This window comes from Piliocolobus tephrosceles, chromosome 2 (genome assembly GCF_002776525.5).
Source record: "Piliocolobus tephrosceles isolate RC106 chromosome 2, ASM277652v3, whole genome shotgun sequence".
In the NCBI taxonomy this organism is placed as follows: domain Eukaryota; kingdom Metazoa; phylum Chordata; class Mammalia; order Primates; family Cercopithecidae; genus Piliocolobus; species Piliocolobus tephrosceles.
The window spans coordinates 154197015-154212240 of NC_045435.1; the positions used below are offsets into that span (position 1 = coordinate 154197015).

At 37.9% G+C, this 15226-nt stretch overlaps 1 protein-coding gene across 1 annotated transcript in view; it reads right to left on the minus strand.

Annotated features, from left to right (window-relative positions):
* CPNE4 (copine 4) overlaps window positions 1–15226 on the minus strand; it is a 511472-nt gene that overhangs the window by 145205 nt on the left and 351041 nt on the right. Inside the window, exon 8 of the mRNA XM_023207426.2 lies at window positions 6350–6433. Within this exon, the coding sequence (XP_023063194.1) occupies window positions 6350–6433 (84 nt within the window). The remainder of the gene's footprint in view (window positions 1–6349; window positions 6434–15226) is intronic.

Below are 15226 nucleotides of genomic sequence, written 5' to 3' on the forward strand. Positions count from 1 at the left end.
CGGCTCACTGCAACCTCTGCCTCCTGGGTTCAAGTGATTTTCCTGCCTCAGCCTCCCAAGTAGCTAGGATTATAGGCATGCCCCACCACACCCAGCTAATTTTGTATTTTAGTAGAGACGGGGTTTCTCCATGTTGGTCAGGCTGGTCTTGAACTCCCGACCTCAGGTGATCTGCCCACCTCGGCCTCCCAAAGTGCTGGGATTACAGGCGTGAGCCACAGCACCTGGCCTAGAATTTTTTTTTTAATTAATTATCTATCCAAATAACATAATTATTTTATACATGATTCCCTCTTCTACCAGATTCCTTAATATAACTATAGACTCATTGTTAAATTTCTTCTAATGCATTGAAGTAGAGAAATAATGCTTCTGTGTGACTTTGTCATGTGTCCTAGTACCCTTAAGATGATTAAAGCGATAGCAAGAAGAAGAATTAGGTAAAAAATTATTTGGGTTAATACAAATTTCCCAACTTTATATGGATTTATAATTTATTAATATTGTCTGTGAGGTGTTAAAGTCTCCCACTATTATTGTGTGGGGGCCTAAGTCTCTTTGAAGGTCTGTAAAAACTTGCTATATTAATCTAGGTGCATACATATTTTGAACAGTTAGCTCTTCTTGCTGAATTACACTTTTTACCATTATGTAATGGCTTCCTTTGCCTTTTTTGATCTTTGTTGGTTTAAAGTCTGTTTTGTTGGAAACTAGGATTGCAACCCCTGCTTTTTTGTTTTGTTTTGTTTTCCATTTGCTTGGTACATTTTCCTCCATCCCTTTATTTTGAGCCTATATGTGTCAGGAGACCTTGCGTGTGAGATGGATCTCTTGAAGATTGCATACCAAAACCCATTAATTTAAACTGACAACAACTCAACACTGATTGCATAAAGAAACAAACTAACAAAGAAAAAATTAATAAAAACTCTACACTTTAACTTTGTCCCCCAGCTTTTTAACTTTTTGTTGTTTATATATTATTTTAATGACTATGTCTTGAAAAGTTGTTGTAGTTAATTTTTTTTAATTTTCTTTCATAGAAAGAAAATAAATAGAAAAATAAAAGTATTTCATTATACTTTCTTTCTAAGGGATTGTTATATCTTCTTTTCCCCACAGAAATGCATTTTATTTTTTAATTTTTGTATTTCTGTAGGTTTTTGAGGGTAGGTGGTATTTGGTTACATGAGTAAGTTCTTCAGAGGTGATTTGTGAGATTTTGGTGCACTCATCGACTGAGCAGTATACGCTGCACTCAGTTTGCAGTCTTTTATCACTCAACCCCCTCCCATCCTTTTCCTTGGGTCTGCAAAGTCCATGGATCATTCTTATTCCTTTGTATCTTAGCTTAGCTACCACTTATAAGTGAGAACATAAAATGTTTGGTTTTCCATTTCTGAGTTACTTTGCTTAGAATAATAATCTCCAATTCCATCCAGGTTGCTATGAATGCCATTATTTCATTCCTTTTTATGGCTAAGTAGTATTCCATGGTATATAAATACCACAATTTCTTTATCCACTCATTGATTGATAGACATTTGGGCTGGTTCCATATTTTTGCAATTGCAAATTGTGCTGCTATAAACATGTGACCAGTTTATCTTTTACCCTATCTACTCAAAATGTTGGTAGTTTACACACCACAATTACAGCATTATAATATTCTGTGTTTTTCTGTGTATTTGCTATTACCAGTGAGTTGATGATTTCTTATTGCTCATTAATGTAGTGTTGTTTCAGATTGAAGAACTCCCTTTACAGTTCTGGTGCTAATGAAATCCCTCAGATTTTGTTTTTCTAGGGAAGTCTTTATTTCTTCTTCATAATTGAAGAATATTTTTGCTGAATATGCTATTCTAGGATACAAGTTTTTTCCTTCAGCACTTTAAATATGTTACACCACTCTCCCCTGGTCTTTAAGGTTTCTACTGAGAATTCTGCTATCAGATGTATTACAGCTGTATTGTATGTAACTTGTTTTCCTTTTCTCATATTCCTTTTAGGATATTTTCTTTAGAGCTCTGGGGGTTTGATTATTAACTGTCTTGAAGTTATCTTATTTTGGTTATATCTATTTGGTGTTCTAAATCTTGTACTTGAACATTGATATCTTTCTCTAAGTTTGGTAAGTTCTCTCTTATCCCTTTGAATAAACTTTCTACCCTTATCTCTTTTTCTCCTTATTCTTTATGGCCAATAAATCTTAGATTTGCCCTTTTGAGGCTATTTCCTTGATCGTGTAGGCATGCTTCATTTTAAAAAATTCTTTTTTCTCTTATCTCTTCTGATTGTGTATTTTCAAATAGCCTATCTTCAAGCTCACCAATTCTTTCTTCTGCTTGATCAATTCTGCTGTTAAGAGACTCTGATGCCTTATATAGTATGTCATTTGCACTTTTCAACTCCAGAATTTCTGCTTGATTTCTTACAATTATTTCAATCTCTTTGTTAAATTTATTGGATAGGCTTCTGAATTCCTTCTCTGTGTTATCTTAAATTTCATCAAGTTTCCTCAAAATAGCTATTTTGAATTCTCTATCTGAAAGGTCACATAACTCTTTTGTTCCAGGATTGGTCTCTGGTGCCTTATTTAGTTTGTTTTTTGAGGGCATGTTTTTGTGGACGGTCTTGATGCTTGTAGATGTTCACCAGTGTATCTGGATATTGAAGATTTATATATTTATTGTAGTCTTTGCAGTCTGGGCTTGTTCGTGCTCATCCTTCTTGGGAAGGCTTTCCAGATATTCAAAGGGATTTGGGTGTCATGGTCTCTTTTTGTCACTGTGACTGTATCTGCATTAGGGGGCATCCCAAGCTCAGTGATGCTGGGCTTTTTCAGACTTGTAGAGGTACAGTGGTGGTCTCAGATAAGATCTGGAAGAATTCCCTGGATTACCAGGTGGAAACCCTTCTCCTCTTCCTTTACTTTCTCCCAAACAAATGGAGTCTCTCTGTAATGAGCTGCCTGGAGTTGAAGGTGAGGTGACACGAGCATCCCTGTGGCTGCCACCACTGGACTGCACTGGGTCAGATGTGAAGCCAGCATAGTACTGACTCTCACCCAAGGCCTGGGGTAACCACTGCTGGGCTACCACCTGTGTTCACACAAGGCTCTAGTACTCTACAATCAGATGGCAAAGTCAGCCAGGCTGTGTCCTTCCCTTCAGGATAGTGAGTTGCTCCCAGTCCCAGGCAGGTCCAGAAATGCCATATGGGAGCCAGAGCTTGGAGTTGGAAACCTTAGGACTCCACCTCGTGCTCTATTCTACTGTGGTTGAGCTAGTACCCAAGCCATAAGACAAAATTTTTCCCACTCTTCCCTCCCCTTTCCACAAGCAGAGGAGCCTCTTCCTTGGCCACCACCAACCTAGGACCACAGCAAGTACTGCCTGCCTACCACCAACATTCACTCAAGGCCCAAGTATTCATTAGTCAGCTTGTGGTGAATGCTGCCAGTCCTAGGACTCTCTCTTCAGGGAAGTGGACTCCTTTCTTACCCAAAGCAGGTCCAGAAATGCTATCCAAGAGCCAAAGCCTTTAATCGGGGACCCCCAAGAGCCCAATTGCTGCTCTACCTCACTGTGGCTGAGCCGGTACCTAAGTTGCAAAACGAAGTCCCCTTTGCTTGTCACTGTCCTTTGCTCAAGCAGAAAGAATCTCCCCCAGTAGCCACCTTAGCTGGGAATGCACTGCATCACATCTAAAGCCACCATGTCTCTATGTTTCATCCAAGGCCCCAGGGTGAGTACAGCCCGGCTACAATTGCTGATTATTCAGGACCCAAGAGATTTTTAGTCAGAAGGTAATGAATCCTGCTTCCCTTCAAGGCAGTAGGCTTCCTTCTGGCCTGGGGTTTGTCTAGAAATGTCAGCTGGGAGCTAGGGCCTGGAATGGGGACCTCAGGACTCTGCCCGGTGCCCTATTCTATTGTGGTTGAGGTGGTATCCAAGTTGCGAGACAAAGTTCTATTTACACTTTCCTCTCCTCTCGTCGAGTGGGAGGAAGGAGTGTCTCCTGGAGCTGTGTGCTGCACTGCCTAGGGTGTGGGGCACACATTCTTTGGTGATACATGCACCTGAAGGGTGGTGCAGGTATTCCCTTGGTGACTTTGGCTGGTGTCTAACTAGGTTGCATAAGCCCACTGGCTATGAGTCCAGCAGAGCACCAGTACTTGCCCAGAAATTGCAGTATTTGTGGCTTAGACTGCCTTTCAAGTTTATTTAGGACCCCAGAGCCCTTCAGCCTGCAGTGGCAAGGCTTGCCAAAACTCAGCTTTCCACTCCTGGGATGAGTGATTCCCTCTGGCTAGGACTGGTTTAAATTCTTCCTCCATGGGCGCAGGATGAGTTATGCCCAGTATTGCTTTCTGCTGTGATGGGGCAGCACTAAGTTCCAGTGCAAGCTCCCATAATCACTGTACTCTCTTCCCCAAGCACACAGTTGCTCTATCTGTACCACGCAGCCACTGCAAAGGGGATGAGGGAGGAGTGGTATCGGCAATTCAAGACTGTCTTTCCTACCCTCTTCAGTGTCTCTTTCAGTGATATGATGTTAAAACCAAGTACTGTGGTCATTCACCTGATGTTTGGTTCTTATGAAGGTGCTTTGTGTGTGTATGTGGATAGTTGTTTAATTTGGTCTTCCTATGGGAAGGATGATTAGAGGATGATTAGTGGAGGCTTCTATTTGGCCATCTTGCTCCACTTCCCTCAAAATAAGTTTGTTTCACCTAGGGAAACTTAATGGGTGAAAGACCTCTTTTGGTGGTGGTGATGAGATGCCACTCAGGGCAACTGTGCTAGCTGTACCTCAATTTATTCTTCAGGAATTAAGTTCCAAAGAATCACATTGTTCTATAGCATGCAACAGACATACTATTTATATTTAACAGCATTTATATGTTTATTCTTTTATTAAACACATTTTATTAGATATCAACTTTGTATCAGATGATATCCACAAGTAACCCATCCAAGACTATTTAATTTTTGTCTACCATAACAATGACATGAAACATTCCCCTAACAACACCTGCAACTCTGTCACTTCAGGAAACTGGATTTCCAAAGTGATGTTGTGGGGACATAGCAACCACACCATCACCTTATGAAAGTCATGGGGGTTTCTTCTTTTTTTACCCTGCAACTGCTATGCAAGCATAACTGGGTCTTCTCTCAGCTCCAAGTCATTCAACACAAGTATATCACTTCCTTCTTATCAATGTACTTCACTCCTACAGAATCCCTCTTGAACTGGCTTACAAGTAAAATAAAATGAAAAATGGAGATCATGGTTAGTTGTTGAATGTGTGTGTGGTAGTAGGTAGTAGGGGGTAGGGCAATAAGAGATAAAGTTGGGGCCACTTGGAGAAAGAAGAGGAAGAGTGAGAAGGAGATACAGCTAGACTAAGTGACTGCTAGGAAAGGTCAGGTGTTCATGTGGTAGGACTGACATCAGTCCAATGTATGTACTTTCCCTGGGGAGGAAGATTGACTTCCCAAATTACCATGAAGCTCAGAGTCAACCTCAATTGAAACCTCAGGTGCTAGGTGTTAGATCTGGGTAAGTGACTTAACCTCCTTAAAGTTCAATTTCTTCAACTGTAAAATGGGGGTCATCATCATCATCATCATCAACATCATCATGTGTAAGGAATTTTTATGAGAAATAAAATTATGCATGTAAATAACAGTCTAATTCTTGGCACCTAGACATCCAAACAACCTCATTAAATGTTAGCTAGTATTTATACTTTTATTATGAATAAGTTGCTAATTGTCTGTTTTGAAAGTTAACAATAGAAATTGGGGTTAGAGAGGTTCTTTTGACAACTAAATTAAGGATTAAAAGTGAAAAAAAAAAAAGCTGAAAATGGCAGAATCTTCTTGAGGACATTGAAGATTTCAGGTCTGAGTGTATATCTATAGACATTAAGAAATAAAAGGAGGCCAGGTGTGGTGGCTCATGTCTGTAATCCCAGCACTTTGGGAGGCTGAGGCAGGTGGATCACGAGGTCAGGAGTTCAAGACCAGCCTGGCCAAGATGCTGAAACCCTGTCTCTACTAAAAATAGAAAAATTAGCTGGGCATGGTGGCAGGTACCTGTAATCCCAGCTACTCAGGAGGCTGAGGCAGAGAATTGTTTGAAGCTGGGAGGTAGAGGTTGCAGAGAGCTGAGATTGCGCCACTGCACTCCAGCCTGGGTGACACAGTGAGACTCCATCTCAAAACAAAACAAAACAAAAAAAAAAAAAAAAAAAAAAGAAATAAAAGGAGTTTCTCAAAACAGGTCAATTTATCATCTTAGGAGATAAGATGGCATAGCTGAAGATGACTCTTCTTACCTCAGTTCGGTGCACCAACTGCTGAGTTGCATCATCATTCATACGAAAAATTTCCAGAAATGGGTCAGATTTACTGAAGAAATCCTAAAATAGATGAACATCAATGAGTTGTTGTTTTTCCTCCTGCATTTGATCTAGTCCTGATCAATCAGGAATATTTAATCAATATTAATAGGAAAACCCTCTTGATTTTCTATTGTTTATATGTGGAAGGGAGGCCATGCTTGTCCTCTCTTCCTGCTCAATTCTACCCAAACTCTCTTCTCTTTACCTGTGATGACGTGCCTCACCCTTTCTTCCTTTGTTCCTCATCCCCATGATCCACCCTTGGCTAGAATGAATTGCATCCAAAAACTAAGTTCTTTGTAAAGTCAGTACTTGGTTAGTTGAAATTCAAGGTATTCTTCAAACATCAATTCAAATTCCAATTCTTTGAAAATCACTGTATCTGTTGTCTTAAACAGGTTCATTATAGTTGTTTTAATGCCTATGTAATGACTACAATGTCTGGATCACCTATAGGTCTGTTCTTATTGTCTCTTTCTTGGTTCCACCTCTTGGTATGTTTGTTAATTTTTTATTAAATAGTAGACAATGTGTAATGAAGATTATGAAGGTTTTTACATGAGTCTTTAGCTTCTAGCAAGTGATTATAATGGGAGAAGTCTCCTGAATCCAATTAGGATTAAGCTATTTAGAGGCTGAGTTTCTTCAAATGTCTTTAAGGCCCCAATCTATTTCTGATTCCCTTTACTCCTTGCGTATAGTCCTCAAAGGACCCTAACTGAAAACCTGTGTTCACGAGGGGTGTTCTTCCTTGACAAGTCTTCGATGCCAATTTTTATTTGTGAGAGCCTCAAATGCTCTATTTTCATAATTTCTTAGCTCTAGGTTTTTGTTCAGTTTCTCTCTATGTTGCTTTTGCTAATTAGTGAATGCCTTGAGATGATAAGCCACTCAGACTGTTGGACTACTTCTCTTCTCTGATGCATCTATTAGTCTTTATCCCTTGCTCTCTCAATAGCCCTGAACTTCAGTTTTTCTCCCCAGTCCCATTAGACCACCAAAAGCTCTGCTCAGTTTCTGTTTCTTAGTAGCTATTTTTTTTAAAACTAGGCTTCCCAGCCTTTCTATCCGCACTATTTTAGGAATCGGCCTTGAGGAATTCCCTTGAGTGGAAAATCTGCACAGAATGTCTTAAGCACCTCCCTGGGTTTCTCTTCTGTCCAGTTTCTTGGCCCCTCAAATCTATACGGCCTCAGGACTCTCAAATACATGTCTTTTGTGTCTTTTCTAGTGTTTATATTTGTTTTTAGTGAGAGAATGATGTAAAATAAATAAATGCTTCGTTGTTGGAAATGGAACCTATCTCTATCTCTTTTAAAAACTTGATTTTTACCTCCAGTAGATTATAAATTCTCAAAGAGGAGAAGCTTTACTTTCCTTCACATTTCTACTATTTCCTCAGCATTTTCCATAGTGTCTAGATTTTAGTAGTGCATATTGTTTATTGAATGAATGAATACATATATAAATAAGTGAATGGATACCTGGTATAGAATAGGAGGTTGTCTGAGCAAAAACCTTATTCATCACCATCACACTTTTACTATGAATTTCACCAAGTAATTTTTTTCCAGAAATCTAGACTTTAGCAAAGTAGAATTAAGTCCCTATTTGCCTTAAAAGTCATTTATTATTCCTAAAAGTTGAGCAAGTCAGAGTCAAACTCATTATTTTCCTTCATTTGGTCTCTACTTCTAAATTTTTCCTTACTATCAATGTCTTTACCAGTCATCCTAGTCTTCAGCTTAGCAAAACATTTGTAGGACATATACTGATCACGGAGCTTTTGTGCTTGATGTTGAGATATAAGGACAGATAGAACCTGATCTCTGTCTTCCAAAGTACCATCTAGATTGCTGGTAAGAAAAGTATATAAATAAATATAACCCAGGGCTAGGTATAAATGAGTAAATGAGCGAATGAATTAATGAATGAAGGTACAAGGAGTATTGAGGGAAGAGAGGGAAGTTGATGAATTTTTAACAGATATAGAGGAGGATACCCCAAGTAATTTAATGAGATGATAGCCCAAGGAAGCATAGGGGAGGAATTGGAGACAATGCTGGCAAAGTTGGCCCCATGAAGTGGGGCCTTAAATGCTCATGTGAAGTCTTTGCACTGGCCTGGAGAGGCAGCGGGAATTATTGAGGGATTTTGAGTGGAAAAGTAATATAGTTGGCTCTGCAGTGAAGAATGTCAGTCTAGAAACTTTGTAGGATATCTTAGAAAGAGGAGATGAGAAGTTCAAATAACTATCTTCCCCTACGTTTTCCTTCCCATGCAGCCAGGAACCAAACATCATGCTCTACAACACCCAGAGTCTGGAACATCCCCTACTACTCTATTTCTGAAGGTATCAGATTACCACAGCCTTCATCTTGTCAAAATGGTGGTTTTTGTCATAATCTTGCCCTTCAAACATTGCCTCTCCCCCAAAATGGCCCATTTCTCTCTCAGACGCACTTCTAGCTGATTCCCACCTCTATGCATTTACTCAAGACATTTGCCCCTTAGGCTGGTTTCTGTTTCTACATGCATCTTAAAAAATCAAAACCTCCCTCTCTTCTCCCTCTCCTATGGATGTGGGCTACAGTAGCTTGTTCCTATGTGCCCTTGGGCTCCTCTTGTAACTTCATGCTTTGCCTCTTTAAATAGATCGTTGGTCCCTCGGGGGATGTTTTTATGATTCATACTTAAAAACTGCTAACCACAATGTAAGAACTTTCTTATTTTTCCCTCTTTATTGTTAATTTAAAACTTTTGTTACCATCACTTTTATTTAAAAATGAAAAATATAGAAAACAGATGACAAAAATAAAAAGAAGGAAGAAAGAACCCATAATTGAACCCATAATTCTATAACCATCAATAGAATTTTGGTAAATCTGTTTCTAGACTCTTCATAGACTTTTCTGTCTTTCTTTTAAAAAAATTTGTAAGCATGATCTATATACAACTTAGTACCCTATTTCTTTTGCTTGTTGTATGTTTATTTTACATGTTATATATTACAATGCTTTTTCTATTGTATTTCACATTCTTTTTAAATACCATGAATGATTAAGGCATGAAGTTATTGTCAGGAGGGCATACTAAAAAGTCAGTGAAAGAAGGTCAGGTATGGCCTCTGTCTTCAGGTAGCTGAAAATCTATATGCAGCATACTGGTTTTAGCACTGCTTTCAAATCTCAACTCCACCACATATAATCTGAATAACTGTGGACAAAACATTTAATTTCTCCAAGGCTTAGTTTGCCATTCATAATGGAAGGAGTATCACCCTTTGTCTGATAGTGACATAGGAGAATTAGAGGAGCTGGTGCATGGGAAGTGTTGAGTCCAGTGCCTGTTACATGGTGAGGAATGAAAAAATGTTAGCTGCAAAAATCCCCAACAAAATAGTAGCAACCCAAATCCAGTGGCAAAACAAAATTTAAGCCATTACAATCAAGTATGCTTTATTCCTGGGAAGCAAGGTTGGTTCAACATACACATATCAAAAACCACATGATCATCTCAATAGATGTAGATAAAAGGTTTTGAGAAAATCCAAATCCCTTCAGGATAAAAACCCTCAACAAACTAGGCAGTGAAGGAACATACCTGAAAATAATAAGAGCCATCTATGACAAACCCACAGCCAACATCATACTGAATGGGCAAAAGCTGGAAGCATTCTGCTTAAGAGCAGAAACAAGACAAGCACGTCGACTCTCCCCATTCCTGTTCAATATAGTACTAAAAGTCCTCACCAGAGCACTCAGGCATGAGAAAGAAATAAAAGATATCCAAATAGGAAAAGAAGTCAAACTGTCTCTCTTTGTTGATGATATAATTCTATATCTAGAAAACCGTAAAGACTATGGCGAAAGACTCCTAGAACTGATATTCAGCAAAGTTTCAGAATACAAAGTCAATGCGCAAAAATCAGTAGCATTTCTATGCAAGGTGAGAGCTCCATGAAGAACAAATCCCATTTATAATAGCTAGAAAAAATGAAATGCCTAGGAATACATCTAACCAAAGAGGTAAAAGATCTCTACAAGGAGAACTACAAAACACTGGTGAAAGAAATCAGAGATGACACAAACAAATGGAAAAACATTCCATGCTTATGAATCGGAAGAATCGATATTGTTAAAATGGCCATACTGCCAAAAGCAATCTACAGATTCAATGCTACTTTTATCAAACTATAAACATAGTTTTTCACAGAATTAGAAAAAGCTATTGTAAAATTCATATAGAACAAGAAAGATCCTGAATCGTCAAAGTATTCCTAAGCAAAAAGAACAGCCAGAGGCATCACATTACCCAACTTCAAACTATACTATAAGGCTACAATAACCAAAGAAGCATGGTACTGGGACAAAAGCAGACACATAAGACCAGTGGAACAGGATAGAGAATCCAGAAATAAAGCCACATACCTACAGCCATCTCTTCTTTGACAAAGTTGACAAAAATAAGAAATGAAGAAAGGACTCCCTATTCAATAAATAATGCTGGGATAACTGGCTAGCAACATGCAGAAGAATGAAACTGGACCCTTACATTTCACCATATACAAAAATTAATTCAAGATTGAATAAAGCTTTAAATGTAAGACCTCAAATTATAGAAATCCTAGAAGACAACATATGAAATATCATTCTGGATGTTGGCCTTGGCAAAAAATTTATGTAAGTCCTCAAAAGCAACAAAAAAAATTGCAACAAAAAATATTGACAAGTGGGACCTAATTAAACTAAAGAGCTTCTGCACAGTTAGAAAAAAAACTATTAACAGAGTAACAAGTGGTAGATAGAGTGGGAGAAAATATTATCAAACTATTTCTCTGGCAAAGATCTAATATTTAGAATCTATAAGGAATTTATACAATTCAATAAGTAAAAATAAACAAATAAAGAACCCTGTTAAAAACTGGGCAAAGGACATGAGCAGACACTTCTCAAAAGACAACCTGCAAGTGGTCAACATACATATGAAAAAATGCCCAATGTCACTGATTGTGAGAGAAATGCCAATCAAAACCACAATGAGATACTATCTCACACCAGTCAGAATACCTATTACTAAAACGTTAAAAAATAACAGACGTTGGTGAGGCTATGGGGAAAAGGAAACACTTATATACTGTTTGTGGGAATGTAAATTAGTTCAGACACTGTGGAAAGCAGTTTGGAGATTTCTTGAAGAACTTAAAACAGAACTACCATTCAACCCAGCCATCCTATTACTGGTATATACCCAAAGGAAAAGAAATCATTTTGCCAAAAAGACACATGCACTTGTATGCTCATCAAAGCAGTATTCATAATAGCAAAGGCATATAATCAATCTAGGTGCCAATCAACAGTGAATTGAATAAAGAAAATTTGGTACTTATATACCATAGAATACTATACAGCCAAAAAAAAAAAAAAATAATGTTTTCTATAACACACTGGATGCAGCTGAAGGCCATTATCCTAAGGGAATTAGCACAGCAACAGAAAATCAAATACCACATGTTCTCACTTCTGAGAGCTAAACATTGGGTACACATGGACATAAAGATGGGAACAGTGGACAATGGTGACTACTGGAGCAGTGAGAGAGGGAGGAGAGCAAGGGCTGAAAAACTACCTATTGGGTCCTATGCTTACTACCTGGGTAATGAGATCAATTGTACTCCAAACCACAGTGTCATGCAATATACTCATGTAACAAACCTGCACCTGTAACCCCTGAATCTGAAATGAAAGTTGAAATATTAAAAAAAAAGTTGGCTGCTATGATGATTATCAATAGAAGAAAAAAATTCATGAAGGCATTTTGTAAAAAACTGTACAAATATCAGAGATGATTACTATTAAGAAGGCATCTGATTCATGGAAATGAAATAATTCACACGCTCCTCAAAATCTCAAGTGTACATTCAGAAATTCACAGCTTCAAAACAACAACTCTGGGTCTAATTGTGTGGTCACTTTAATTTGGAATTTTCAGCTTTTTAAACTTGATTATTATCACTAAGATGGCCATTGGGACAGTTCAGTTCAATAAAGATGAATGAATTGACTGTTTTACTGAAGTTGTGCTGTGGTAAAATTCTTTAATAACACAGAGACCATATTATTCTGCTTTTTTAGTTCAATATAAAAGAAATTTAGCTAAGTGAGAGGGTGATAGACAATTAGGAAGCAGTGCATATCCATGACAGTGATCTTGAAAATGAAATATTGGACCTAGAATAAATTATCTGAAAGATGCAGGCATATCCAGGCAGTATAGCTTACTAATTTTGTGACTCTGGGAAATGTCTGATCTGAGTATGCTTTATCTGTAAAATGGAAATAAATACTAACTTTTGGGAATATGCTTATGAGTTTTGGGGATAATGTAAGTTAGACACCTGATACTTGGTGCACAATAGATGCTCAATAATTATAATTTTCTATTATTAATGCAGACCGGATTACAGTTTCAAGCAGGCATACTTAAACATAGTAAAATCACATCACAGCAGGTAGAGAGTTTACATTGTTTTAGAGTAGGGGTCAGCAAACTATGGCACATGAGCCAAATCTGGCTGTTTGTTTTTGTGAATAAAGTTTTATTGGAACACTGCCACACTCATTCATTTTTGTATTGTCTATGGTTGCTTTCATGCTTCAAAGGCAGAGCTGAGTAGTGGGGACAGAGATCATGAGTCCTGCAAAACCTAAAATATTTATCATCTAGTCCTTTATTAAAAAGTTTGCCAACCTCTACTTTAGAGACAGATTTGTTTACTTATATTGCACCCCATCAAACTAGCATCATGGGAACACAGAAAATGCAGTCTATAATGATTACTACCACATATGTGGAGACCACCAGTGTGGGAATTAGTTCCAATGCACCAATATGAGTACTTTCTCGAGAACGGGAAGAGAAGGAATCCTCTGTCAGCTGGAATGTTCTAAAGTGATTATTACATTTCTGCCTCTACTTACTTGTTAGATTAATTGCCAACCAGCTGCTAATGTAACAAATGTGCTTTACGAGTAAGAAAGTCCCTTTCTCTACTAAGTGAATTGCATTAACATTAGATAAATAAGTTATTTATCACAAACCTAAGCTATTTTAGGTACTCGCTCTCATTGAAGAGTGGGGAGGTGATTGCTAGTCTGCTGAAAGACAAGTTAAAAATGGCTATTTCTGTCCAAAAGAATGGTGCATTTCTCTGTCACTGTGGTTTGCAAAAGTACTTAGTGCTTTTCCATATACCCTATAAGAGGGGTTCTCAAACTTCTGGTCTTAAGACCCCTTTACATTCTTAAAGATTATTGGGGATCCCAAAGAGCTTTGTTTTGTTGTATGTATTAATATTTGCCATATTATAAAGCTGTTAAATTGTTAAAATATTTGTTACATTGTTTAAAAAATAAGAAAATAAACCTACTACATCATAACAAAAATACTATTTTAATGGAAATAATTATTATAATTATGTTTTCCAAACTTAAAAAATAGTGAGAATGGTATTAGTTTACATTTTTGCAAACCAATTTAATGATTAGCTTAATAGAATGCAGCAGAATCCTCATATTTATGCTGTATTCAATCTGTTGTGATATTAGGCATCATGTAGCCTCTGGAAAACTTCACTTTACATGTGTGAGAGAATGAGAGTGAATAAATAAAATTATGTCTTAGCATTGTTATGAAAATGGCAATGACTTCATGGGTTCCCCTGCAAAGGTATTGGGACCATGCATCTCACTTGGAGGACTGCTGCCTGACCTCCCCTCTTTCTGGCTTCCTACTTCCCTGAAACACATGAAAACATTTCCAAGTCTTCCATATTCTGAGACCAAACACCTGTTATTCATTAACTCTCTGCTCCAAAAGACTTAGATTTTGTCAGGCAATCTGATTGAGTCCCTCTCTTGCACTGATTTTTGTGTGTGTGTGCCTATGTGGCTTTCAGTAAGTCATATCACATCTCTGAACCTCAAATTTTTCAGCTATAAAATAAGGCAGTTGGATTAGACAGTGGTTTTCTACCTAAAGTATGTAGACTCCTGGGGGCTACCAGAGTTACTGCCAAGAGACTGGAGAGCCATGCATCCTACAACCACTGTCTGAATTGGATATAGCATATTTTTCATATATATTCATACTTCAATTTTTTAAATGTATGTAGAAAATAGTTACTTTCATGATATTCATTAACACAATAAAAATTAGGAGCATTATTTATTTTATAGTGACTTTTAGTCATACAATAAGTTTAACTAGATACAGTAAGTTTTAACTGCTAACATGTAGGTAGTTATAAAATTGTTTAACGCTAAAAGCTAGTAAAGGGTCCGCCTTGAGAGCATCTGGGAACTATTTTTCCAGCTGTGACATGAAATAATTGTATTATTTTATTCTATTTCTATCATAAAATTTTGTGACAGATTGCATTTTGTAAACATGACCACTGCAAGTTCATAGTCCACATGCTTTTTCTACAGTATGATTGTGCCACTGCCCTAACACAATGTGGAGTCCTAGAATCTGGACTGGCCTCATGACTCACTTGCAACCGAAAGAATGCAGCAGAAGTGAATGACGCATGACTTCCAAGGTCAGGAAGGGGTAAGAAAAGGCTATGGAGTGTCTCCCTTATTCTCTTGAGATGCTCTTTCTGGGAGAAGTCAGATACTCTAAAGGGAAGTGTGACTACTCCAGGACCACCGTGTGGGCACTCTGGTAGACTGTCCCAGCTAAGCCCAGCCATTCAGCCATCTCATGTGCCAGGCACGTGAGTAAAGCTAGTGTAGACCCTCCAGACAA